This window comes from Petromyzon marinus, chromosome 47, assembly GCF_048934315.1.
Source record: "Petromyzon marinus isolate PM22_M1 ecotype Great Lakes invasive population chromosome 47, UKy_Petmar_22M1.pri1.0, whole genome shotgun sequence".
Lineage (NCBI taxonomy): Eukaryota > Metazoa > Chordata > Hyperoartia > Petromyzontiformes > Petromyzontidae > Petromyzon > Petromyzon marinus.
The window spans coordinates 7,635,063-7,660,823 of record NC_133713.1 but is presented as its reverse complement, the minus strand read 5'-3'; the positions used below and the strand labels follow the sequence as shown (position 1 = coordinate 7,660,823).

Genomic DNA, 25,761 nt, shown 5'->3' with positions numbered 1-25,761 from the left:
GGATTCCAGGAAAGGAAAACCCCACAAACAAACCCACACAACGTAATTGTCACTTGCTGCTGCATTGCTCTTGACACCCGTACGTACAATTCGCAGCCGTTCTTGCGAATTCACGCCGTTTTTGTTTTGTAGGCCCGTTTGGCCGGTGGGATATCGTACAGTTTTACTCGATAGATTTGGGCATCGTCGACCAAAATCTTATCAATTTTACTCGCAGTGTTATGTCCAGTCTCGCTCCGAATGTACGTTGCCGTGACGCGAGTCACAATGCTCTTTCGTGCAGCTCACCAGGAATCTTTCAAAGGTGCTGGAAAATCTCACAACGCAGTGAAATTGATAATATTTTCTTTCCCAATAACAAAAATGTGTCTTAGAGAATGAATGTTCAGTATGTTGGGGAGGGGGGGGGATGAACGATATTTTAAAACTGGAGCCCGATTTCCTTCTCGGTGATGGTCTCGGTTGCCCGAAACTGTTTTTATTGGTCATAGTTCGATGATGTATCGTCAAACAAAAAATGTTCAAGTCGGATTAAAAACAAACCCACCTCCACCCCCCCCCCCCCCCCGTTTCATCGTCGCAGAGATCCCGATTCGAGTCTGCCGTTCGTAGCAAAAACTAAAAAAAATCGTCCCACTTTTTTTTTTCAAATTCGTCCGTCAATGTCCCTACAGAGGAGTGCCACTACCAAAACCAAATCAAGCGCCGAATGGCAAATCGTGTTCTTTGCGCCACCGCGTCCACGTGCGCCGGATGGTTGGGAAGATTGTGCCGGGTGCTTTCCGCCCCAGGCACGATCTTTGTGGCGTTCTTCACTGATTTTCAGAGGGGGGGCGGCGGGGTAGCCCGCCCCCCACCCCTTACATTCGCCGATAAGACATCATCAGTGTGCGAAGGTGCCGTCTCACTTTTTAAACTATGGGGGGGGGGGGGGGGGGTTGTGGCAGCAGCACGATGATGGGGGGGGGGGTTTCACTCTGTGGGTATTGTCACGGGGGGGGGGGGGGGAGCGCGCGTCAGGGGCCGCACGAAAGGGCCACCAGGGCCCGCCAGTGGCCCACGGGGCCTCGCAATGAAGAGCGCTGCTCTGCCATCACTTGCTCGAGGCATGGCTGCAACGGTTTCGCTTCGCGCTCCGCATTCTATCTTGTTTTAGTTTGTATGTGCTTAGCCACCCATACGCGCTATACGCTATAAGAATTAAGTTTTCACTTGTTATGCTTGCTATCGCTTGTATGGTAAAAACAAAAAAAATAAAAATAAACAGTTGCAAAATCGAGCGTTCGCTTTCGAGCCACCCCTCTCTCCCCGCCGCGGTTTTTGATTTTTCTACGTCATGCCAAGTCGCCCCCAAGTCGCCTGCGACAACTTTCAAGCTAATTTCTTTTACCTGAGTGGAAAACGCAAAGAGACCAGGATGGGGGAGTCACTTTTGCAAGGGGGTGGACCTGGAGCATCAGTCTGCCAGTGTTGGGGGGCGGGGGGGGGAGCGATGATTGCTGCTGCTGCTGCTGTGTGTGTCGAGTCCTAGATTTGAGACATTTTGCGGTGCATGTTTAGAATCTGTCCAAGTGTGGACATCGACCGCCGGTCGCACACAGTTGGCCTGCTCTTGCCAATTACCTCGAGGGATCTTTAACGTGCACTGTGAGCGCATCCGACGGCGCGTGCTACTATTATTACTACGGTTAGCACACCCGCAGCTATAACCAGGGCGGTCGCTAGATGCGAACCGTGAACCTCCGCAACAACCGGCGAACGCGCTGCCGCTGGGCCCCTTTTTGTTGAATGTTTTCAAATAAAACGAATTGTCACCCCCCCCCTCTTCCACTATTTCTGAACAAATGTATAAGGCGTGACGACACATCGAGATGTTTTGTCTCACTTCGGACGTGTTCCGATGTCACCCCAATGCTGTGCTCTGTTTCGTCTGCGGACACCACCACGTGACCATCACATTACCGTATTCTCCAGAATATAAGATCCCGCTCCCCCCCGTATTAAGTGTGTGTGTATCTAACATATATAACGTTATTGGTACGGGGCACACGTTTGGAGTGCATTCTGTGTTTCAGAGCGTCTTATAATCTGGAGAATACGGTCAATTAAAAACGTAACTCACACTTATTTTTTTCCTTTAATCAAAGGAAAAGATTGAGACGGGCGGGGGAGGTAGACAAAGTTCCCGAGAAGATGCGGAAGCGGAGAAGCCAGATCGTTGAAACCTCTTCTGTTCTCTGTCCAGAGTGGCGCAGGTTGCAACACTTTTTCATCACATTCAGAAAGTGACAGGGTTCGATTCCCATCTCGGGCGCCTTCAAGCGTGGAGTTTCTTACGTTCTCCCCATGGTGCGCATGGGTTTACTCCTGTAGATAAAACATAAACCCCACACACAATGTAACTGGTATTGGCCAAACATTCCAATGCCGAAAATATGTACCTGCAAATGACCCATTGGATTACAAAAACAAATATGCCTTTGACAGATTGTTAGGGCAAGTGCTGTTAGCGAGCACCTATGAAGGCCGGCACGGTACACGAGGGTGGGTGGCCAGCACCACACACAAAGACAACGATCCCCCGTGTAGACTTTCACAGAGTTAGGGCAAGTGCTATTAGCGAGCACGTACACTGATATTTTTTTGCACACAGCGTTGGTGTACGGTGCTTTTTTTTTCAGGAATATTTTTGCTGTTTTTTCATGGGTTTTCTGTTTGCACAGTCACATAGTCACTTTAAGATGTTTTTTTCTTGTTTGTGTTTTTGTTTGTTGTGGTTGCACCCGATTCAAGAGCCGAATGGCTCACAGGGCTATACCAAAATAAATAAACTGAAACTCTATGGAGGCTGGCATGGTGCACGAGGGGGTGGCGTGGCCAGCAGCAGCAACAACATCGCCCTCCTACTACTAAAACTTAGAGTCGAGACTCGGTGACGCATTCCTGGGTAAACATGCACAACAACAATTATACGTCAGACATTCTCAATGGACGCGAGATAAACTAAAAGTCTTTCAATACAATACACAGCATTGCTTCCGTAGGGTGGCCGAAGAGTCAAGGACACGGGCTATTTGATATTTCAACAAATCACATGTTTGCCTTAATGTATTGTCACGTGTTTAAAAAACCCGGATTCCCATTAACACGAATGCATGCACGCGTGAAGTCTCTTTTGAAATGAATGTGGACTTTGTTGTGGTAAAGGCCCCGGCGTGTGACCTTGGAACATTTATCGATTAAGTTTGGTCTCAATTCATTCTACTTAATGCCACCTAAAAAGGAAGGAAGAATATATATTTCGTCGCGATAATAGATAAAATACGAACTTAAATAATGTAAATGTTTTAATGCCAGTGCTAAAGTTAATTAAATAAGCCTGTGTGTCCTGACTTTTGGGCCACCCTGTGTATATAGCGCTATGCTTGCCGATTATTCATGGGCGTTTTGCAATGACGTATCAACTCAAAACATCATTTGTCCGTTCTTGCGCCTAACTTATAAACTCACTGATCTCGTCAATGGGCATCGACCATCGCGCGAACTCCGCTTCCTGTCGAACAAATACGGCGATCACCGCATTGCGCGCTTTCAGATGCGCTTCTGCGGCCGTCTGGAACGCTCTTCCTTCCGATATGAGCAAACAACTGGAGCTATGGACTTTTCACTCTAGATTGAAAACTCGTTTCTTTAAAAATACTTTTTGTGGTTTGTTCTTACCCCACACCTCAGGTTTGCACGGTTGGCTGCGTACGGTGCGAAAGTAGTCCATCAGAATATTCGTTCAAACATGCACACAATAAATAAAGACGGCTGGAACGAAACGTGTTTTCAAGATTTCAACGCGACACATTCCAATCCTACAAAGACCATTTCCTATTGCACACCTGGGGTTTGACCAGTGCCGGATTAAGCTAGCGCGGGGCCTGTAGCATATGTTGTGAAGGGGCCTAAATAAATAAAACATGTTAAAACACACATTTTTAACTTGCATAGTAAAGTAATTGTATTTTTTTCATTTGCTATACAGCCAGATAATACGACAAATCGCTAACCTTAACACCCGGTCGTTCATAAAAGTTGAAGGCGGTATAGTACTATAGTAATAGAGCAAGTGCAGAATCACTGAACCGTTAGCGCGGGGCCCTTGAAAGTGCGGGGCCCGTAGCTACACGTGCAGCAGCTACACGTGCAGCAGCTACACGTGCAGCAGCTACACGTGCAGCAGCTACACGTGCAGCAGCTACACGTGCAGCAGCTACACGTGCAGCAGCTACACGTGCAGCAGCTACACGTGCAGCAGCTACACGTGCAGCAGCTACACGTGCAGCAGCTACACGTGCAGCAGCTACACATAATCCGGCACTGGGCTTGAGTCTAGAGACGGGAGCGGAGGGAAGAGGACGCCGAGCCCTTACCCCACCCCCCTCGTGAATTTGATGGATCCAGCGCCCCTCCCCAGATATAATCTCTCGCCACCCAGCGCTGTGCGATCGATGAAATTTGACCCGTGACGTGCCTCCGTTCGACGCCGCCGTTCCCCGTGTCTTCCGGGGCGGGGGGGGGAGGACACACTTGGCCAGTTGGCGTAACACTTTTACTGTCTGTACAAGCATCGCAAAGGTTGGAACGTTTCACGTTTCACGCTTGAAGCGGGGGCGGGCCGGGGTATTTCCTGCTGTGCTCATCAGCAGCATCGAAGTCAACTGCAGCCGTCTCTCGCCGTCGACAGCCGTCGTAGACTTCTCATCTCCGCGCTCTACGTGATGCAGAGATGTTCTCGCGTTAAGCCCCGCACACGCAAGAGCGCATCGCTCCTCCTCCTCCTCACCGAGGAGGGGAAGATCTCAACGAGTGCTCGTCATTGCAAGGCCCGCGGCCCCTGGTGGTCCTGTAGTGCAACTCCTGACAATACACAACACGTGAAAACACACCACCTCCATCACCTCCACCACCTCCATCACCTCCATCACCTCCACCACCTCCACCACCTCCATCACCTCCATCACCTCCACCACCTCCATCACCTCCACCACCTCCATCACCTCCACCACCTCCATCACCTCCACCACCTCCATCACCTCCACCACCTCCACCACCTCCATCACCTCCACCACCTCCACCACCTCCACCACCTCCATCACCTCCATCACCTCCACCACCTCCATCACCTCCACCACCTCCATCACCTCCACCACCTCCATCACCTCCACCACCTCCATCACCTCCACCACCTCCATCACCTCCACCACCTCCATCACCTCCACCACCTCCATCACTCCACCACCTCCATACACCTCCACCACCTCCATCACCTCCATCACCTCCACCACCTCCACCACCTCCACCACCTCCCCACCTCCATCACCTCCATCACCTCCACCACCTCCACCACCTCCATCACCTCCATCATCGTGCTGCTGTACAAACCCCCAATCGTTGGTTTCAAAAAGTGTGGCGGCCCTCGCACTGATGATGTCCTATCGTCGAAAGTGTGCCACCCCCCCCTCCCCTCTGCAAATTTATGAAGAACACTTGAGTTTATCCATGCTGCGGTGTGCTGGTGAAAGTAGCGATGGTCGTAGTTGTGGTCGTAACGGTGAATGTAGCGTAGCGGCAAGCTCGCTGTGCTACGAACCCGGTGGTCCCAAAGTTTGATTCCTGCTCGACGATTATCGGCCTCAAATAAGTGCCTGGTGCGGTGGGTAAAAACACCGTCACTTGGGAGACAAAAGCGGCCGGGCGGGGTGACTGTGCAACAGATGCGGCAACTAGCGGAAGAAAAATACCCTCTTACAATCAGCGCTCGTAGCTGCCATATATTTCGACCTTGCAGGCTCCTTACAGGTGATATAAAAGAGTCACTGTAAGCCAAGCTCGCTCATCCACCGCGTGTTCCGCTTTTGGGGCTATTGTTTATCGTGGGTGAGATGATGTTGAGTAAATATTCCAGGAGGCAACGTCTCAACGTCTGGGCACTTCGCCCGGCTCCGGTGAGTCTCAGGGCAGCGTGTGGTTTGCAGAGACTCGCAGTCACACGGAGGTCTGTCGAGTCACACAGCAGCGAGCAGCAGGAGCAGCAAGCGGCTTCATCTCAAAGACAGAGCCGCACTCACGCAGCCTAACACAGACTCGTTGTGGGCAAGTGCCGGTGAGTGAGTGAGGGAGAGAAGAGGGCGGACAAGGCGCACGAGGGAGGCGAGGTTTGGTCGCGACTCGACAGCACCACCACCACCACCACCACGCCGCGGACGCCTTTTGGGCTCCCCGGAGCGGATTTTTAACATCGGGTAAGGCTGAAATATGCGCACATACACACACCTTTATACACCCTCATTAAAGAAGAAAGATCCCCCCCCCCCGTATAGCCTTAACAGACTGTTGGGGGCTGTTAGCGAGCAGCTATGAAGGCCAGAACGGCACACGAGCGGGTGGGTGGCCAGCACCACGCCCGACCGCCTTTGTCCCCGGATGGCGATGTTTTTAAGCACAGCACCAGGTACTCATTGAGGCTGAATCGACCTAGGGGAGGCCCAGGACCGGTTCAAATAATCTTCACCGGCGTTGGCAGTGAGCGGGAATCGCCAGGTTCGTAGCGCAGCGTAGCGCTAACCGCAACACTACCCGCTCCCCCTCTACATCACCACCACCACCACAAACACACACTACACATCCACCACCACCACACACACACCTACAACATTCACCACAAACACACCCTTACTCATTCACACAACACCTACACATTCACCCACAAACACACACCTACACATTCACACACACACACACACACACCTACACATTCACCACCACCACACACACACACCTACACATTCACCACCACAAACACACACACTACACATTCACCACCACCACAAACACACACCTACACATCCAACACAAACACACCTACACATTCACCACAAACACACACCTACATCATCCACCACCACACACACACCTACACATTCTCCACCACAAACACACACACTAAAAAACCCACATTCACCACAAACACACCTACACATCACCACCACCACACACACACCTACACATTCACCACCACCACACACACACCTACCTCATTCACCACCACAAACACACACCTACACATTCACCACCACCCACACACACCTACACATTCACCACCACCACCACACACCTACACATTCACCACCACCACACACACACCTACACATTCACCACCACAAACACACACCTACACATTCACCACCACCACAAACACACACCTACACATCCACCACCACCACAAACACACACCTACACATTCACCACCACCACACACACCTACACATTAACACCACCACCACCACAAACACTCACCTACACATCACCACCACCACACACACACCTACACATTCACCACCACACACACACAGACACATGCACCACACCACACCTACACATTCACCACCACACACACACACCTACACATCCACCACCACACACACACACACCTACACATTCACCACCACCACACACACACCTACACATTCACCACCACACACTCACACCTACACATTCACCACCACCACACACACACCTACACATTCACCACAAACACACCTACACATTCACCACCACCACACACACACCCCTACACATTCACCCCACCACACACACCTACACATTCACCACCACACACACACCATACACATTCACCACCACACACACACACCTACACATTCACCACCACCACACACCTACACATTCACACCACCACACACACACCTACACATTCACCACCACCACACACACACCTACACATTCACCACCACCACCACACACCTACACATTCACCACCACCACACACACCTACACATTCACCACAAACACACACCTACACATTCACCACACCACACACACACCTACACAATCCACACACACAATACAACACTACACAGTAACCACCACCAACACACACCTACACATTCACCACCACAAACACACACCTACACATTCACCACCACCACACACACAACACACATTCACCACCACCACCACAAACACACCTACACATTCACCACAAACACACACACACCTACACATTCACCACCACCACACACATACCTACACATTCACCACCACACACACCTACACATTCACCACCACCACACACACACCTACACATTCACCACTACCACACACACACCTACACATTCACCACCACCACCACAAACACACACCTATACATTCACCACCACACACACACCTACACATTCACCACCACACACACCTACACATTCACCACCACACACACACCTACACATTCACCACCTCACACACACACACCACACATCCACCTACAAACACACACCTACACATTCACCAGCACACACACCTACACACCCACCACCACAACAGACACCTACACATTCACCACGAACACACACCTACACATTCACCATCTACCACACACACACCTACACATCCACCACAAACACACACATTCACCACAAACACACACCTACACATTCACCACCACCACACACACCTACACATTCACCACAAACACACACACCTACACATTCACCCCACCACAAACACACCTACACATTCACCACCACAAACACACACCTACACATTCACCACCACCACCACACACCTACACATTCACCACCACCACCACCACACACCTACACATTCACCACCACCACCACCACACACCTACACATTCACCACTACCACCACCACACACCTACACATCCACCACCACCACCACACACACACCTACACATTCACCACCACACACACCTACACATTCACCACCACCACCACACACACACCTACACATTCACCACCACACACACACACCTACACATTCACCACCACCACACACACACCTACACATTCACCACCACCACACACACACCTACACATTCACCACAAACACACCTACACATTCACCACCACCACACACACACCTACACATTCACCACCACCACACACACCTACACATTCACCACCACACACACACCTACACATTCACCACCACCACACACACACCTACACATTCACCACCACCACACACACACCTACACATTCACCACCACCACCACACACCTACACATTCACCACCACCACACACACCTACACATTCACCACAAACACACACCTACACATTCACCACCACCACACACACACCTACACATTCACCACCACAAACACACCTACACATTAACCACCACCACACACACACCTACACATTCACCACCACAAACACACACCTACACATTCACCACCACCACACACACAACTACACATTCACCACCACCACCACAAACACACCTACACATTCACCACAAACACACACACACCTACACATTCACCACCACCACACACATACCTACACATTCACCACCACACACACCTACACATTCACCACCACCACACACACACCTACACATTCACCACTACCACACACACACCTACACATTCACCACCACCACCACAAACACACACCTATACATTCACCACCACACACACACCTACACATTCACCACCACACACACCTACACATTCACCACCACCACACACACACCTACACATTCACCACCACCACCACACACACACCTACACATCCACCACAAACACACACCTACACATTCACCACACACACACCTACACATCCACCACCACAAACAGACACCTACACATTCACCACGAACACACACCTACACATTCACCACTACCACACACACACCTACACATCCACCACAAACACACACATTCACCACAAACACACACCTACACATTCACCACCACCACACACACCTACACATTCACCACAAACACACACACCTACACATTCACCACCACCACAAACACACCTACACATTCACCACCACAAACACACACCTACACATTCACCACCACCACCACCACACACCTACACATTCACCACCACCACCACCACACACCTACACATTCACCACCACCACCACCACACACCTACACATTCACCACTACCACCACCACACACCTACACATCCACCACCACCACCACACACACACCTACACATTCACCACCACACACACCTACACATTCACCACCACCACCACACACACACCTACACATTCACCACCACACACACCTACACATTCACCACCACAAACCCTCCACACGCCCCCCAGTGACGCTGCCGTGACTCAGGCCCGGCCCTTCCCACAAAGTGCTGCTGGTGGTGGTGGTTGTTGCTGGCGGTGGTGGTTGTTGTTGGTGGTAACTCAGACTGCGAGACGTGAAAGTTTGTTGCTGGTGAGCTGTGTGGTGGTCGATGGATTCATGGTGAGCGACGCGGCGGTGTCTGGTGAGCAGAAAATCACTCCGGGTTCGTTTGTTGTTGTTGTTGACTTAAAACGCAACGTGCTTAGCGAGTGTGTGGCGGTTATGGCAACTGATCTGGTGAACCTCGGCCACCCGAGTTCGATTCCCGCCCCCCCCCCCAAAAAAACCCCATCCGTGACGAATACCTTGAAGCAGTCGTGGGCCTCCCCTAGGTCGGCTCGGCCTCAAATGGGTCAACACAGCCGCCACAAAGGCGCTGCCTGCCGTGCCGGCCTCCATTCAGGTGCTCGCAAACAGCGCTTGCCCCAACAAGTGCTGGGGCAAGCGCTGTTTGCTATACGGGGTGCGGGTGTCTTTGTGCGTGTTTTCAGTGCCGGATTAGTAGCACAAGTATCTACACGTGCAGCTACGGGCACCGCGGTTTCAAGTGCCCTCCGCGCTAAACGCTTTCAAGCTATCAATCCCGTTCAGTGATTGTGCTCTTGCTCTGTTACTATAGCACTATACCGCCTTCAACTTTTATGAACGGAGCGGGTGCTTAAGGTTAGCGATTTGTCGTATTAGCTGGCTTTATAGCAAATGAACAAAAATACAATTACTTTACTATGCAAGTTAAACATTTACGTGTTTTAATATTTACGTGATTTTATTTTATTTTAGGGCCCCTTCATAACATACGTTACAGGCCACGCACAAGCTATGTCCGGCACTGTTGTATCGAGATGCTGCACGTGCGCGTGTAGTGTAAATTGCGTGCGGGTCATTCGCAAAGCTGTGAAGCTGGAAGGGCGGACACTGCCACAGTTGACCAATTTCGCTTTACTTGATAAGCCGTGCGCCTTATAAGGGATGATTGTGGAAATGAATTCGTAGCCCGCAGGCATCGCATACTCGCTACGCCCCGTTGTGAACAGTGTGGAGAATTCGCTGCTGTGGCATGCGAGTGTGTGCGTGTGTGGAAGTCTGCGCGTGCGTGGGGAGCGGTGGTGCAGCGGTTAGCGCTACGCTGCGCTACGAACCCGGCGACCCGAGTTCGATTCCGCGCTCACGGCCAACACCGGTGACGATTATCTGAACCGGTCCCGGGCCTCCCCTAGGTCGACTCAGCCTCAAATGAGTACCCGGTGCGTAACCATCGTCACTGGGGAGACAAAGGCGGTCGGGCGTGGTGCTGGCCACCCACCCCCTCGTGTGCCGTTCCGGCCTTTATAGGTGCTCGCTAACAGCTCGGCCTCGGCAAGGTAAAGTAATTTACCCTTTTTACCGGGTAAAAGGGTAAAGGTAAAGGTGTCGACATGCCAAGGGGTAAGGTAAAGGGTAGGGTAAAGGGAGCTCGTAAGAATTACCCGGTAGGGTAAAGGCAGCGCGAAGTATTAACCCGGTAAATACGGTGCCTTCTTTACCGCTAAAAGCTCCGTGGCGCAGTCCGTGGCCTACATTTAACAAGTAATATATATAAAAAAACTTTTTTTTTTTTAAACACGCTTTAATGAAATGTACCGTACTAGTAATGTAAGAACTCCACGACTCCAGGAAGTGGCCCCGAAGCTTGTCACAACGTAAGGGGACCATGGTGATGTACAGCCAACGTGAGTTGACCGTGGACAATTAGACCCAAGCCGAAACATAACATATAAAAAAGATTGTTTAAAAATATTTTATTTTTAATGATAGAATCTAGTATTGTCATCAGTATGACATACGTATACCAAGTTTGCAGTCGATACCACATTGGGAAGTGGGTTAAAATTGAGTTACAAGATTTGAGGATACAACAACGACAACAGACAGAATGAGTTTAAATAAAGCGTGTAAAATTGTAATAATCGAGAGTATTCTATATGAATAAAGCGCTCTACCTGTTATTAACCTTGTTCATGTGTAGTAGTACCCCAGTAATTACTGCCCTGTAATCGGGTAATTTGTATGGGGTGAGGGTAAAAGGTAGGGTAAAGGTAGGCTCGTTGCTTTTAACCTTTTACCTTACCTTTTCGCAGTCTACTAACAGCACTTGCCCCTACAGTCTGTTAAGGCTATACGGGGGAACTTTGCCTTTGTGTGTGGAAGTCTGTGTGTGTGCGTATACGTGGTGAGCGGTGGTGTAGTGGTTAGCGCTACGCTGCACTACGAACCCGGCAACCCGAGTTCGATTCCCGCTCGTGGCCAACACCGGTGACGATTGTCCGAACCGGTCATGGGGCCTCCCTCGCTAACAGCACTTGCCCCCACGGTATGTGAAGGCTATACGGGGGTAGGGTGGGGTCTTTGCCTTTGTGCGAGGAGCCGTGGCGCCAGGGAGTTAGCTCGCTGTGCTATGAGCCCGTCAAATTGAGTTCAGTCGCCTCGGCTAACATCAGTGTCGCCTGATACTCGCTCCGGTTCTGGGTCGACACTGCGGGGAGACAAAGGCGTCCGAGCGTGGCGCTGACTACACCGCCCCCTCGTGCGCCGTACCGACCTTAATAGGTGCTCGCTAACAGCGGCAAGAGTCGGTGCAATGGCTGAACGAGGGGGTCGTTGGTTTGAGTCCGTGTTGTACCTCACTCCTCTATTGCCCCGTATTTCCTGCAGGGTTACAGCGCGGAGATTGGTGATGGGCGACGATGGTGGTTCTGTTTGGAGACAAATAGCCTATTCCGGTGGCGAACATTCCACATTCCCATGACGGGAATGCGTATATACTTTGGACGAGAACTTCACCGCCTTTCATTCAACACGGCCCTGTAGAGCTGAACACGTCCACATATAAAAAAAACACACACGCATACAGACGCGCGTGTACGCACACCCACGCGAATACGCCGCGTGCACAAGAGACGAAGATCCCCCGTGTAGCCTTAACGGACTGTTGGGGCATAGTGCCGTCAGCGAGCAGCACCGATAAAGCACACGAGGGGGTTGGGGTTGGCCAGCGAGCGCCACGCCAGGCCACAACACCACACACACGCGCGCTGTGACTCCCTCCGTGCGTCCCTTCCAAGCGTCCCCTTTGCCAGAGCAGCTCGCGACCACCCGCCAAGCCAAGCATGCATCGCAACTCAAGTACCACCGCCGCCACGTCGCTGAGCTCGCAGCTCGGCAATCTCGCGGACTTCAAGTCCACCTACCTGCCCGCGATCTACAGCTTCGTGTTCTGCGTGGGCCTTCTCACGAACGTCGCCGCCATCTGGGCCTGCTGCCGCCGCGCCAGGCCCTGGAACGGCCTCGCGGTCTACACCTTCAACCTGGCGCTGGCCGACCTCCTGTACGTGACGTCGCTGCCGCCCTTCATCCACTACTACACGCACGGCTCCGCGTGGATCTTCGGCGACTGGCTGTGCCGCGCGGGCCGCTTCGTCTTCCACGTGAACCTCGGCGGCAGCGCCCTGTTCCTCGCGTGCGTCAGCGCGCACCGGTACGCCGGCATCGTGCACCCGCTCTGGTCCAGGGGCCGGCTGCGGCCCGGCACCGCCAGGGCGGTGAGCGTGGCGGTGTGGGCCCTCGTGGCGATCCTCCTGCTGCCCACGTTCCACTTTGTTCGAGAGGGACCCGCGGGAGGCGACGGCGCGGCGGCGAAGACGTCGCCGCCGCCGTCGCCGTCGCCGTCGCCGCGGGACCTCGTCAAGTGCTACGACAGCGCGAGCGACGCCGACCTGTTCGCCTACCTGCCCTACAGCGTGGCGCTGTCGGTCGTCACCTTCGCCGTGCCCTTCGCCGTCACCTTCGCCTGCTACGGCTTCGTCGCCTCCACGCTGCTCGGCAACCGCAGCGTGGGCGCCGGCGTGCGGCGCCGCTCCCTCGCGCTCGTCGCCGTCGTCCTCCTCCTCTTCTCCGTCAGCTTCCTGCCCTACCACGTGACGCGCAACCTCAACCTGGCCTCACGCCTCTACCTGCGGCGGGCGGACGCGGCCGCCAACCGCCGCATCTACGCCGCCTACCAGGTGTGCCGGGGCCTGGCCAGCCTCAACAGCTGCTTCAACCCCATCGTCTACTTCCTGGCCAGAGAAGACGTGCGCTCGTCCATCAGGCGCGGCGCCATTCGGGTCGCCGCGCTGCCCCGCGGGACCCCCCTGCTGGGCAGGAAGACGGTGGCCGTGGCCGTCGAGGGTGGTGTCGATGACGCGGACAAGGGGGAGGAGGAGGAGGAGTGCTCCTTCGTGTAAGGGGGGGAGGGGTGGGAGGGGGGCGAAGGAGGGGGGTGGGGCCCTTCGTGGATGAGGGCCGCCCAGTGTCAAGGCAGTGATTACGCTGATGGCGCAGTGGTCAAGATGTTCAGGAGCTGGATGTTCGAAAGCTCGATGCCAATGTCCAAGTCCTGCTGCTGCTGCTGCTTGTCACGATGGGAGAGGGCTTCAGCAGAGAGAGGAGTCCGTGTCGTTTTGCTGTTCCTCCGTTGAAGGAGTGTAGAGTACACGGTGGTTTACTGTACGGTCAACAGTTTGGGTTAAATGCCCACGATCGAACGTCTGTGGCTTGTATCTTCAATTTCCTGTTCACGAAGGAGAAGTGCACACTGGTCTGTTGCTGATGTTTTGATCCGACTGATGGTTCCACCACCGGTGTCTTCGAGGAGTAATGTCAAAGCCAGGAGGTGCGATGATATTCAGGTCTCGAATGAGGAGGTGTTCATTGTGAGCGTCCGCGTTGTTCCACTCCGTTCGCCAGCGTTCTTCCGGATCTGCGTGGGACTCGAGGATGGCGACAGCAGCTTCTGCGCAATCACAGAAGGGTGATCGGGGACTTGTGTCGGTGAGGGGACAGTGTGGAGGACTCGGTTGATGGGTAGGTCGGTTTAACACGTAGACTTTCGCAACCGATATCCATAATGGAGGTGTTTGGGTTATATCGCGTACACATTCATGTATTGTTAAACCCGCCACCACCCGACACAGCCAATTAGTAAGGTTTGGTACACGAACAGAACATGCCAATTCGTTACGAGTACAGCACACCAGTTGTGTGTTGGAGAGTAAACCCACAACATTTACAATCTGAGTACGACGTTTCGCCAGATCTGGCTGCCGCCTGATGAGGCTATTTGTAATAACCAGCGAAACGTCGTACTCGAATTGTAAATGTTGTGGGTTCACTCTCCGACACACCGGTGTGCTGAAACTAGTAACGGATTGGCCACGTTCTGTTTACGTGACAACCCTTATTAATTGGCTGTGTCTGGTGGTGGCGGGTTTAACGACACGTTCATATATTTACGCGATCTAACCCACAAACACCTCTTATGGATGATTGGGGTAGGTGTGGTCATCGCTGGCAAGAGAGCGGCGCAGTAAGTCTTATGAGCAAGGCAGTACAGTATTCTAAACGTTTTCGGTTAAGAAGCGCGAGAGTGAACATGTTTATAACCGTCGACAACCTGACGATCGACCACCGCAATGCTGACTACAACTGGAAGTTTAAAATCTACGCCGCTGCCACGTTGCCGCAACGCTGCGTGAGCTGCGCTGATCGAAAGTCGAGCCAAAACCTCCGGGCCGATCGCCGATGATCTGGACAGCGACAACCTCGCATCGGCATCCAACGGCTGAGATCCAGAACTCGGCCGCTTTGGAATGCACGCGGCGCAAAATTCCACGTGACGCAGATGTCGGCATCGAATCCGCTCGGACAAACTCGTGGCCTTCAAGCAATATCTGATCAGAGACACCGCCACCACCGCCACCACCACCACCACCACACTGGCCGGCTTCGACAACACACAGCTCATCAGCGAGCCCACCACCACCGCTCCACGGAAGCAATGGGTAGCGTTTAAAACCGGTTTCCGCACACATTACGGAAGATTAAGGCACAAGTGGAGAATGAAATAATAAAATACTCTCTCCGTGCTGTGAACAGCTACATCGCCAACTGCAATTCGCAAATTTTCAGACGAAGCAATCGAATGGCTAAGTAATTTATAAGTGAAATCTCTGAACAGTTACCATTTCCTTGGCCATGCGTAATCCTGACCAATAGAAACTTAGCTATATATATTTTTATCAGTTAAAGCCCACTGAGCTATGTAGCTCTTTTTCAGAAACGAACTGGCCATGAAGGACAGCTCAACGAAGTGGCTCGTCATCGTGTAGAAATGTACAGCAGCCAAACAGCCCGAACGCGTGACGTGGATTCTAAACGTGGCGGGGGAAAACCGGAGGACCCGGAGAAAAATTCACGCGACCACGGGGAGAGAGACACCGCAAACTCCAAATATACAGCAGGCGGGATAGAACCCACGACCTCCTGTATACCAGGCGAGGTATTTAACATCTTACCTTGCCGTGCGTATTGTATGCATGCATGCATGTATGCAGAACTTATTTTACATCGTATGTAGTCGACCATGCAAGTATCGCTGAGGAGTGATTTGTATGCCATTGTCTGTTTTATAGTTTGAAATATATATTTAATAAAAATCAACTTAATTTGTCTTGCCAACACTTTCCGCTCGGCACGAAACTATTCCATGCTACGAGGCGTGACCTGGTAATGCGTGGTATGTAACCTTCGCCCGAATCCAGTCGGATTTCGCAGGCTAAGCAGATCGGAGCCTGGCCAGTATATTTGCATGTATGTTGAACTTCTTTCGCACCGGGCGTAGCCAACCGTGCTAACCCGAGGTGCGGGGAATGACAACGAACTAACAGACAAAAATCAGTTTAAAAGAAATTCGTTTTCAACGTAGATGTAAAAGTGCCATAGCTCCAGAGGCTTCCCAATATCGGAAGGAGGAGCGTTCCAGACGGCCGCAGATGCGCAGTCCGAAAGAGCGCAATGCGGTGACCGCCGGCTTTGTCCGATGGCCAGCCAAAAAGCCGCTGCTGCTGCTGCTGCGAGGATGAGCGGAGTCCACGTGACGGTTCACGCTACTTGACGAGATCGGCGAGGTATTGGTGGTTCATTTGTGGACTTTTGCGTGCGATGAGTGCCACCTCGCAACGTATCCGTTCGGCAAGCGGGATGCGGCTCGGACGGACACGGTCGGAGCTTTCCGTTAGCCGTCACGGTACGCGCCGGATGATGTTGTACGCGCTGCAGCTTGGTTATAAAACTTGGACGACCACCAATCACCAACCACCACCACCAACCAATCACCACCAACAACCACCACCACCGGGGCTTGCCAGGTGTTGTAGGCGTGGGCCTGCTGCGAGGTGTGGCCAGAAGGTGGCAGCGTGGTGCTGGGTTTGTTTCCGGGATCTCCGCTTTCCTTCCAGACGAAGCCAGAGACTGTCGCTATTCAAATTGAATTCGCGGAGGATGGGGGACGACGGACGGCATTCCACCCCCCCCCCTCGCCCCACCCTCATCGTCAGTATGTCTCGAAACGTTGTACACTCTGTTTGTAAATGTTGTGGATTTGCTCTCCAACACACCCGGTTAGTGCTGTACCAGTAACGAATTGCCACGTTGTGTTTACGTGACAAACCTTAATAATTGGCTGTGTCGGATGGTGGCGGGTTTCACGACACATTTATATATTTCTAACCCCCCCTCCCCCCCCCCAAAAAAAAATAAGACCTATGTTATGGATGTCTCGAGCTACGGGTCTCATCAGCTGCATTCATAGTCCCGAGTCATCGACCACGGTCGAAGTTGTCCATTACAACTTTTGAGTCAATGAATCGCCTTAAAAAAAAGTCGAATCTTCCCAGCTGCAATTGCAATGGTCGGCGTTAAAAAAAACCAAACAACACCCAATTGATTTTTTTATTTAAAGCTTTCGTGACTGCAGGGATTCATATTCTTGGTTCTTTCGGTAAAGTCACGTAGAAGGGAAACAATAAAATAATAAAAATATAAAGCAATAAAATTCTCACGACGTTTCGACTGCAACACAAGCAATCATCGTCAGGTGTGAAAACCAACATTTTCTTGCTGTGGTTTTCACACCTGCCGATGATTGCCTTGTGTTGCAGTCGAAACGTCGGTGAGAATTTTATTGTTTATATTTTTAATATTTTATTTTTTCCCTTCTACGTGACTTTACCGAAAGAACCAAGAATATAACACCCATTTGATTAATAAACGCATCGTTATCATTCTGTTTAGGCTTTCATCAGCCACATGAGCACACGACGATGACGACGATGGACATGACCGTGATTTAATTCTCAGCTGTGACCGCATGAAAACACCCCGATACAAACCGGGTTCGCCACAGTGGCTACGTTGACATAAGTATTATACCCGCACGTGTTATGTTGAGAATATATTGCACACCTGACAGTATATTGATATGAATACGAGCAGGAACACGCGGAACTTTCGCGAGAGATCTTATGTTGAGGAGCGGAGAACTTCTTGTCAGTAAACTGCACAGCCAGTAGTATCTACTATAGAGTTAGTAGTATCTACTGACTAGTGACTATTGTATGTAGGGTGTGTAGTAGATACTACTGACTCCACAATAGTCAGCAGTATCTACTATAGAGTTAGTAGTATCTACTGACTAGTGACTATTGTATGTAGGGTGTGTAGTAGATACTACTGACTCTTGTATGCAGATGGGGGGGGGGTCCACTTTGTATAACTTTTTATTCCGGTATTTTGAAGGGCTCTTATAATTGAGTTGACGGTCGAACGGAACGCCGGGCTTTTATAAAGTTTTTTTTTGGTACTATACAGTACGTATTGGATTATTATTTAGCTGTAAATATGAAATGTATTCTTTATTATGAGTTTAAACTATTTCCCGTTTTGTTGAACCGTAACGTCAGTAGATACTGGCATTGACCTATGTGCATTTAAATACAGGGGTTCAGTTCTCAAGACATACACACACACACTTTCACATGTGCACACAAAGACAAAGATCCCCCATTTAGCCTTAACAGACATTAGGGGCAAGTGCTGTTAGCGAGCACCTATGAAGGCCGGCCACGGCACACGAGGGGGTGGGTGGCCAACACCACGCCTGGCCGCCTTTGTCTCCCCAGTGACGATGTTTACACATCACACCAGGTACTCATTTGAGGCTAAGTAGACCTAGGTGCTCGGGGACAATCGTCACAGCTGTCAAAGCACACAAAGACAAAGACCCCCCCCCCCCCCCCCGTGTAGCCTTAACAAACTGCTGGGGCAAGTGCTGTTAGCGAGTAGCACCAAATGAAGGCCGGCACGGCACACGAGATGGTGGGTGGCTGCAGCGCGCCCGGCCGCCTTTGTCTCCCCAGTGGCGATGTTTACACCGCCAGCTGAGTCGACCTCGGCCCGCTTCTCGTCTCCGGTATTGCGTGACCTGCGAGTCGTAAACCGCGAGCAGCAAAATCCTCAACCCCCTCAACCCCCTCCTCCTCCTCTTACCCCCTCGGTTCTCGCGAGGGACCACAGAAGCTCGCAAGTTCATCTCTGCGGGGGGCGGGGGGGGGGGTCACTGTTGCTCCGTATTTAAATCCTTTCACCATATACATTTACATTAAAAAAAACAAATCATCGCCTGCTTCCCGTTAATCGCTGTGGACTGAATTCCGTGCTCCGTCAAGAGTCACCGACTCTCTGCTCAAATAAGGGCAGTGGGTGGGCGTGGTGGTGGGGATGAAAGGTGGCATTCATTCATTTATTTACGGGTGACCCAGGAGTTTGTGCAGTTCGCTGTAAACCCAGGACGTGGTGAGTCCGAGTCGTCTTGTCCACGGCTAACATCAGTGGCGAGTGAAAGCTGAAGCCGGTCCCGGACAGCCACTCCACTCGTCATCCCGCGCCCCCCGGCGACGTCGATTACCCCCCCCCCCTGCTCCCCACACACCCCACAGGAGATGGGGGGGGGGGGTGGGCATTTATCCAGCAGTGGAATGACAAACGTCGTCGTCCGGGTTTTTAAATTTATTATAAGCCCAGCGAAAGCAGAAGTGGCATTTTTAACAAAATAATTTCCAGGGGAGATCTGAGTCAAAGTAAACATAACGCGTGGTCATTTCACTTAAACAGAACGGGACAGATGGCGGTGGTGTGAAGAGCACACATTAAACAAAACGTTACAGGAGGCATGAAAATAAAATCAATAGAACCCAACAGCGAACATCGTGCAGAAGCGTGGCTTTGCGTCTCGGACGGGTGGCGATGGTGAATATTTATTGAAATGCGCACGCGCCCTCCCTGGCGTGATATTTGCTCGGCCGCATGGGTGAGGATTGACTCAAAAGCGAAGGAAGCAAACACGGAAAATGCGCGCGCCCCACTCACGCACACCCATGCACAAATACAAAGATCCCCCGTGTTGCCTTAAGGGACTGTTGGGGCAAGTGCCGTTGGCGAACAGCACCGACGGAGGTCGGCACAGTGGCACACGTGGGGGTGGATTGCAAGCACCACGCACGGCCGCATTTATCTCCCGAGTGGCGAAGTTTACGCACCGCACCAGGTACTCATTTGAGGCTGAGTCGACCTAGGAGGAGGCCCAGGACCGGTTTCAGATCATTGTCGCTGGTGTTGGCTGTGAGCGGGAATCGAACTCTGGGTTCGTAGGAGCGCAGCGTTCATATGGCAGGGAGATCAGTTCATCCAATTACCTCGTGGAGTTATTTTTAAAGCGTGCGCTCCACCTTCGCTGCTCAGTCTTCTGGCGTCTGTGAGAACACGGGTCTTCTTGTTTTCCCTTCTCACGAACTCCGAGTCTCTCGCTAAATACGCTCCGTCCGGATGGAGGGACCCGTCACTCCACTGCTGGATGAATGCCCTCCTCCCCAATGCCGCGTGGGTCATTGCCGTTGTTTGACCATTCCGAAGCAGAAGATCCCCGGGTTCGAGCTTCCGAGAAACTTCTGGGACGACAACATCTGAACCGCATCCACTGCACGAACCAAGACAGCAGGAGATGCGGACACCTGACACGCAAAATTGAACATCGAAACCTCTGCGGGCAGTGCGCGGTGACTGTGATCACCGGAGCTGGGACTGAGCCATGGGGCACAGAACGGATCCAATGCCCGGTTGATAAACACGAAGCAGCTGCATCACCGCACCTCCCTTGTCAGTATCAAAATATGAGAATCGATTGCATCCTTTCTGGGAATAAAACAGCCGTGTTAAGATGTTTAAACGCCAAACTGGAACCTTTTGCAAGGAATCATGCCTGCATTAAACACATATACTTGTGGCGAACATGCAGACGGTAAAAAAACATGCTCTGACAGTATGTATGGCTGTTCGCCTTTTGGCGTCCTCAGGTCTAACAAGTGTTTGAGACGAGGCTCTAAAGAAAGCCGTCTCTGGTGCGGACCAATCAGTTTCAAAGAAAATGCATCATATACTATAATAATAGGGGGTTTCCCCTTTTTTCTGGCAACAAAACTGAAACCTTTCTACAAGGAATCATTTGTGCATTAACCACAATACTTGTGGTCAAAATGCAAACAAAAAACACACTGATAATATGATGCATTGTCCTTGAAACTGATTGGTTCACACCAGAGACGGCTTTCTTTTGAGCCCCGTCTCAATTGGTCCTAGACCAGAGGACGCCAAAAGGCGTTCAGCTCAAAGACAATGCCACTATTAAAGTAATGAGGGCTCGGGGTAAGAAAATCCTATTATTATATTTTGGTACTGGCAAAGGAGGTCTAATGATATACTATTAGAGCATTTATTTTGTTTTCGTGTTCACCACAAGTATGTGTGGTAAATGCAAACATGATTCCTTGTAAAAGGTTTCAGCTTGGTGTTTTGACATCTTAACACACCTCCTGTCTTTTTTTTGCCAGAAAGGGTAAAACATATTGTTAAACACGAAGGAGTCGCCCTAATCATCATCACAGCGGCGATGATTCTCCACTCAACCGCTCGTGTAGCAATCATTAGGCCCATCAACAACCTCGATGTGAGAGTTTGACACGCGGGGGCTATCGCGACCGAAGCAGGCGGACTCCTTCACAATTCTGGCAGATCGCCGGATGAAGCTGGTTGTTGTTGTTGTCGTTGTTTTAATCACCAGCGAAACGTCGTTAACTCAAATTGTAAACGTCGTGGGTTCACTTTCCAACGCACCGGTGTGCTCAAGTAGTAACTCACGGGCGCGTTCTGTTTACGTGACAAACCTTTACGAATTGGCTGTGTCGGGTGGCGGCGGGCTTAACGACACAGTTATATTTACGCTTTCGAACCCGTCATTATTAGTATTAGGGGTCATTGTATAAAAGTATGGCTGTGGCTCTCTTCATCAACATCAGCCGTAAGAAGAAGCTTTGACTATACTACACTGCGGTGGTTGGTTAAGTGGTGGTGGGGGGCAGGGGGGGCAGGGGGGGCAGGGGGGGGCATGACCGGTTCTGAGATATCTCCTCACTGATGTCCGAAGGAAGAGCGATCGGTGACGGCCCCCCCCCCCACTCCCCCCCCCCCCCAATTGCGCGAAGCAACTGCCTCTGAATGGGGGGCACGGCATGGCGTGTGTGTGTGTGTGGTGGGGGTGGCTGGGGTGTAATTGTTCTCTTGGCAATGAGAGCGGGGGGGGGGGGGGCACGATGGCAAACGACTCCCACCGCTCCCCATCATAATAATAGCTACTAATTTACTCTAAGACATCTACACACGAGTCCAATTATTCATTTGTCGGAAGGGTCCTGCCCACATTGGGATGTTTGGCCAACTCAAGCGGTAGTGTAGCGGTTAGCGCTACGCTGCGCTACGAACCTGGCGACCCGGGTTCGATTCCCGCTCACGGCCAACACCAGTGACGATTATCTGAACCGGTCCCGGGCATCCCCTAGGTCGACTCAGCCTCAAATGAGTAACTGGTGCGGTGTGTAAACATCGCCACTGGGGAGACAAAGGCGGTCGGGCGTGGTGCTGGCCACCCACCCCCTCCTGTACCGTTACCGGCCTTCATAGGTGCTCGCTAACAGCACTTGCCCCTACAGTCTGTTAAGGCTATACGGGGGATCTTTGTCTTTGTCTGGGGAGCGGTGGTGTAGCGCTACGCTGCGCTATGAACCTGGCGACCCGGGTTCGATTCCCGATCACGGCCAACACCAGTGACGATTATCTGAACCGGTCCCGGGCATCCCCTAGGTCGACTCAGCCTCAAATGAGTACCTGGTGCGGTGTGTAAACATCGCCACTGGGGAGACAAAGGCGGTCGGGCGTGGTGCTGGCCACCCATCCCCTCGTGTACCGTTACCGGCCTTCATAGGTGCTGCTCGCTAACAGCACTTGCCCCTACAGTCTGTTAAGGCTACACGGGGGATCTTTGTCTTTGTTCTGGCGATGGGAGGACACCGGAGAACCCGCAGGGAACCCGTGCCGGACAGAGGGAGAGACGATTCATCGTTTGTTGTCCTTCCCCGGCACCTCCGATTATCACGGTTGGCTGCGTACGGTGCGAAAGAAGTTCAACACACGCACACATGCACGTACAAACTCAACGCAGAGAGAGTTTGCCCGAGTAAGGCATCGAACTCGTTTTTGGTTGTGAGGCGCGCGTGTTGCCACTGTGCCACCGAGGGGCCGTACATAAATGACGTCACGCACCTGGGGGGAGGGGGGGGGGCTCAGACATTTGTGACGATGTGTGACGAAGGGGGAGGGGGGTGAGAAATGTGACGTCATATCAAAATGCGCAACTTTAAATAAATATAGACAACAACATGTTCTACTTAATAAAATACTTTTTAATAAATGTGTTCTCATACATCACATTAAATACGCACTACAATGACAATAGTTGAAGCATGTTTTATATATTTCTTTCGGGGGGGGGGGGGGGCAGAGCTTTGTGACGTCATATTTGAGGGGGGGTCTGACTTTTTGTGACGCCGTGTGACGAGGAGGGGGGGGGGGTCAAAAATCGTCCAAAATCGCGTGACGTCATTTATGGACGGCCCTCTACCCTGCTAAGCAATTGGAGCGGATGACTCCTCGCCGCTGAGACGACGCAGGCGCCTTACGCAATTCGTGTTATTGTTTTGTGTAGTAAACAAACATTTTCTTTGGTTCTTTCGGTAAAGTCACGTAGAATGAGAATAAAATAATAAAATACAACAATAAAATTCTCACGACGTTCCGGCCACAACACAAGTGGCCTTCTTCAGGTGAAAGGAACAAACCTGTCGGGACGACAGAGCTACAAAGGCCACTTGTGTTGTGGCCGAAACGTCGTGAGAATTTTATTGTTTTATTTTATTATTTTATTCTCATTCTACGTGACTTTACCGAGAGAACCAAAGAAGATGAATCCTTGCAGTCACGAAAGCTTTAAATCGAAATTAAACAAAGATTGTGTGTCGTGTCGCGCGCGACGTCTTCCTCTCCCGTCATTGTGGAGCTTCGCAAACAGCCACGCTGCTGTGAAGTGCTCGACAGGGCGGTCCAGATGTCTCGTGACCCCCCACCCCCCCCCCCAAATTAATTGAGCCCCTTTGCTTATTCATTTCTTATTGAAATGAACGTTTGCTTACAAAAAAAAGTTTGAGAAAATTCAATGGGGGGCAGGGGGGGGGGTCATGAGACATCTGGACCGCCCTGTTAGATCGCGTCTTCTTCCTGTCGTTGACGGTCAAGTCAAACTTCTGCGAGTTATTAAATATAATGATGACGATAATGATGGTGATGAAGATAATGATGATGATGGTGATGATGATGAAGATAATGATGATGGTGATGATGATGATGAAGATAATGATGATAGTGATGATGATGGTGATGATGATGAAGATAATGATGATGATGATGAAGATGGTGATGATGGTTATGATGGTGATGGCTATAGTGATGATGATGATGAAGATAATGATGATGAAGAAAATGATGATGGTGATGATGATGAAGATAATGATGATGATGAAGATGGTGATGATGGTTATGATGGTGATGGTTATAGTGATGATGGTGATGATGATGATGAAGATAATGATGATGAAGATAATGATGATGATGATGAAGATAATGATGATGGTGATGATGATGAAGATGATGATGATGGTGATGATGGGTATGATGGTGATGATGGTGATGATGGTGGCGATGATGATGATGATGGTTATGATGGTGATGATGATAGTGATGATGGTGATGATGGTGATGATGATGATGGTTATGATGGTGATTATGATAGTGAGGCGCTCATCCACCAGTGGGGATTGACAGAAAGGTTGCAGGGCACATGCAACAGTGTGATTTTAAATAAAACAATACTAAAATAATTTTACCAGTTAAGGCCCCACTGAGCTATCATCTCGTTTTCAGAAGCGACCTGTCCGCAAGTGATAGCTTTGGCGAAGTGGCTTGTCGTGTGGAAATTTATCGCGGCCAAATATTCTTATATGTGGAGGAAAAAAGCGGAGGACAAGGAGGAAAATCCACGCGATCACGGGGAAGAAGAGACACGCAAACTCCGAATTTGCAGCAATCGTCAGGGTCAGGATCGAACCCACGACCTCCTGCGTACCAGGCGAGGTAGTTAACATCTCCTAGCCACCGAGCATCAGGATGTTTTGTTCCCCGCACCTCCGATTAGCGCCGTTAGCTAGGTACGGTGCGAA

General features: G+C 51.2%; 1 protein-coding gene across 1 annotated transcript; it reads left to right on the top strand.

The window, feature by feature from the left end:
- Positions 1–5,370: 5,370 nt before the first annotated feature.
- On the top strand, positions 5,371–14,451 carry LOC116952499 (P2Y purinoceptor 1-like). Its single transcript, XM_032971891.2, has 2 exons — positions 5,371–6,290; positions 12,881–14,451. Exon 2 carries the CDS (start codon positions 13,336–13,338, stop codon positions 14,449–14,451), a length of 1,116 nt encoding a protein of 371 aa, XP_032827782.2. The 5' UTR covers positions 5,371–6,290; positions 12,881–13,335.
- The last annotated feature ends 11,310 nt before the right edge of the window (positions 14,452–25,761 follow it).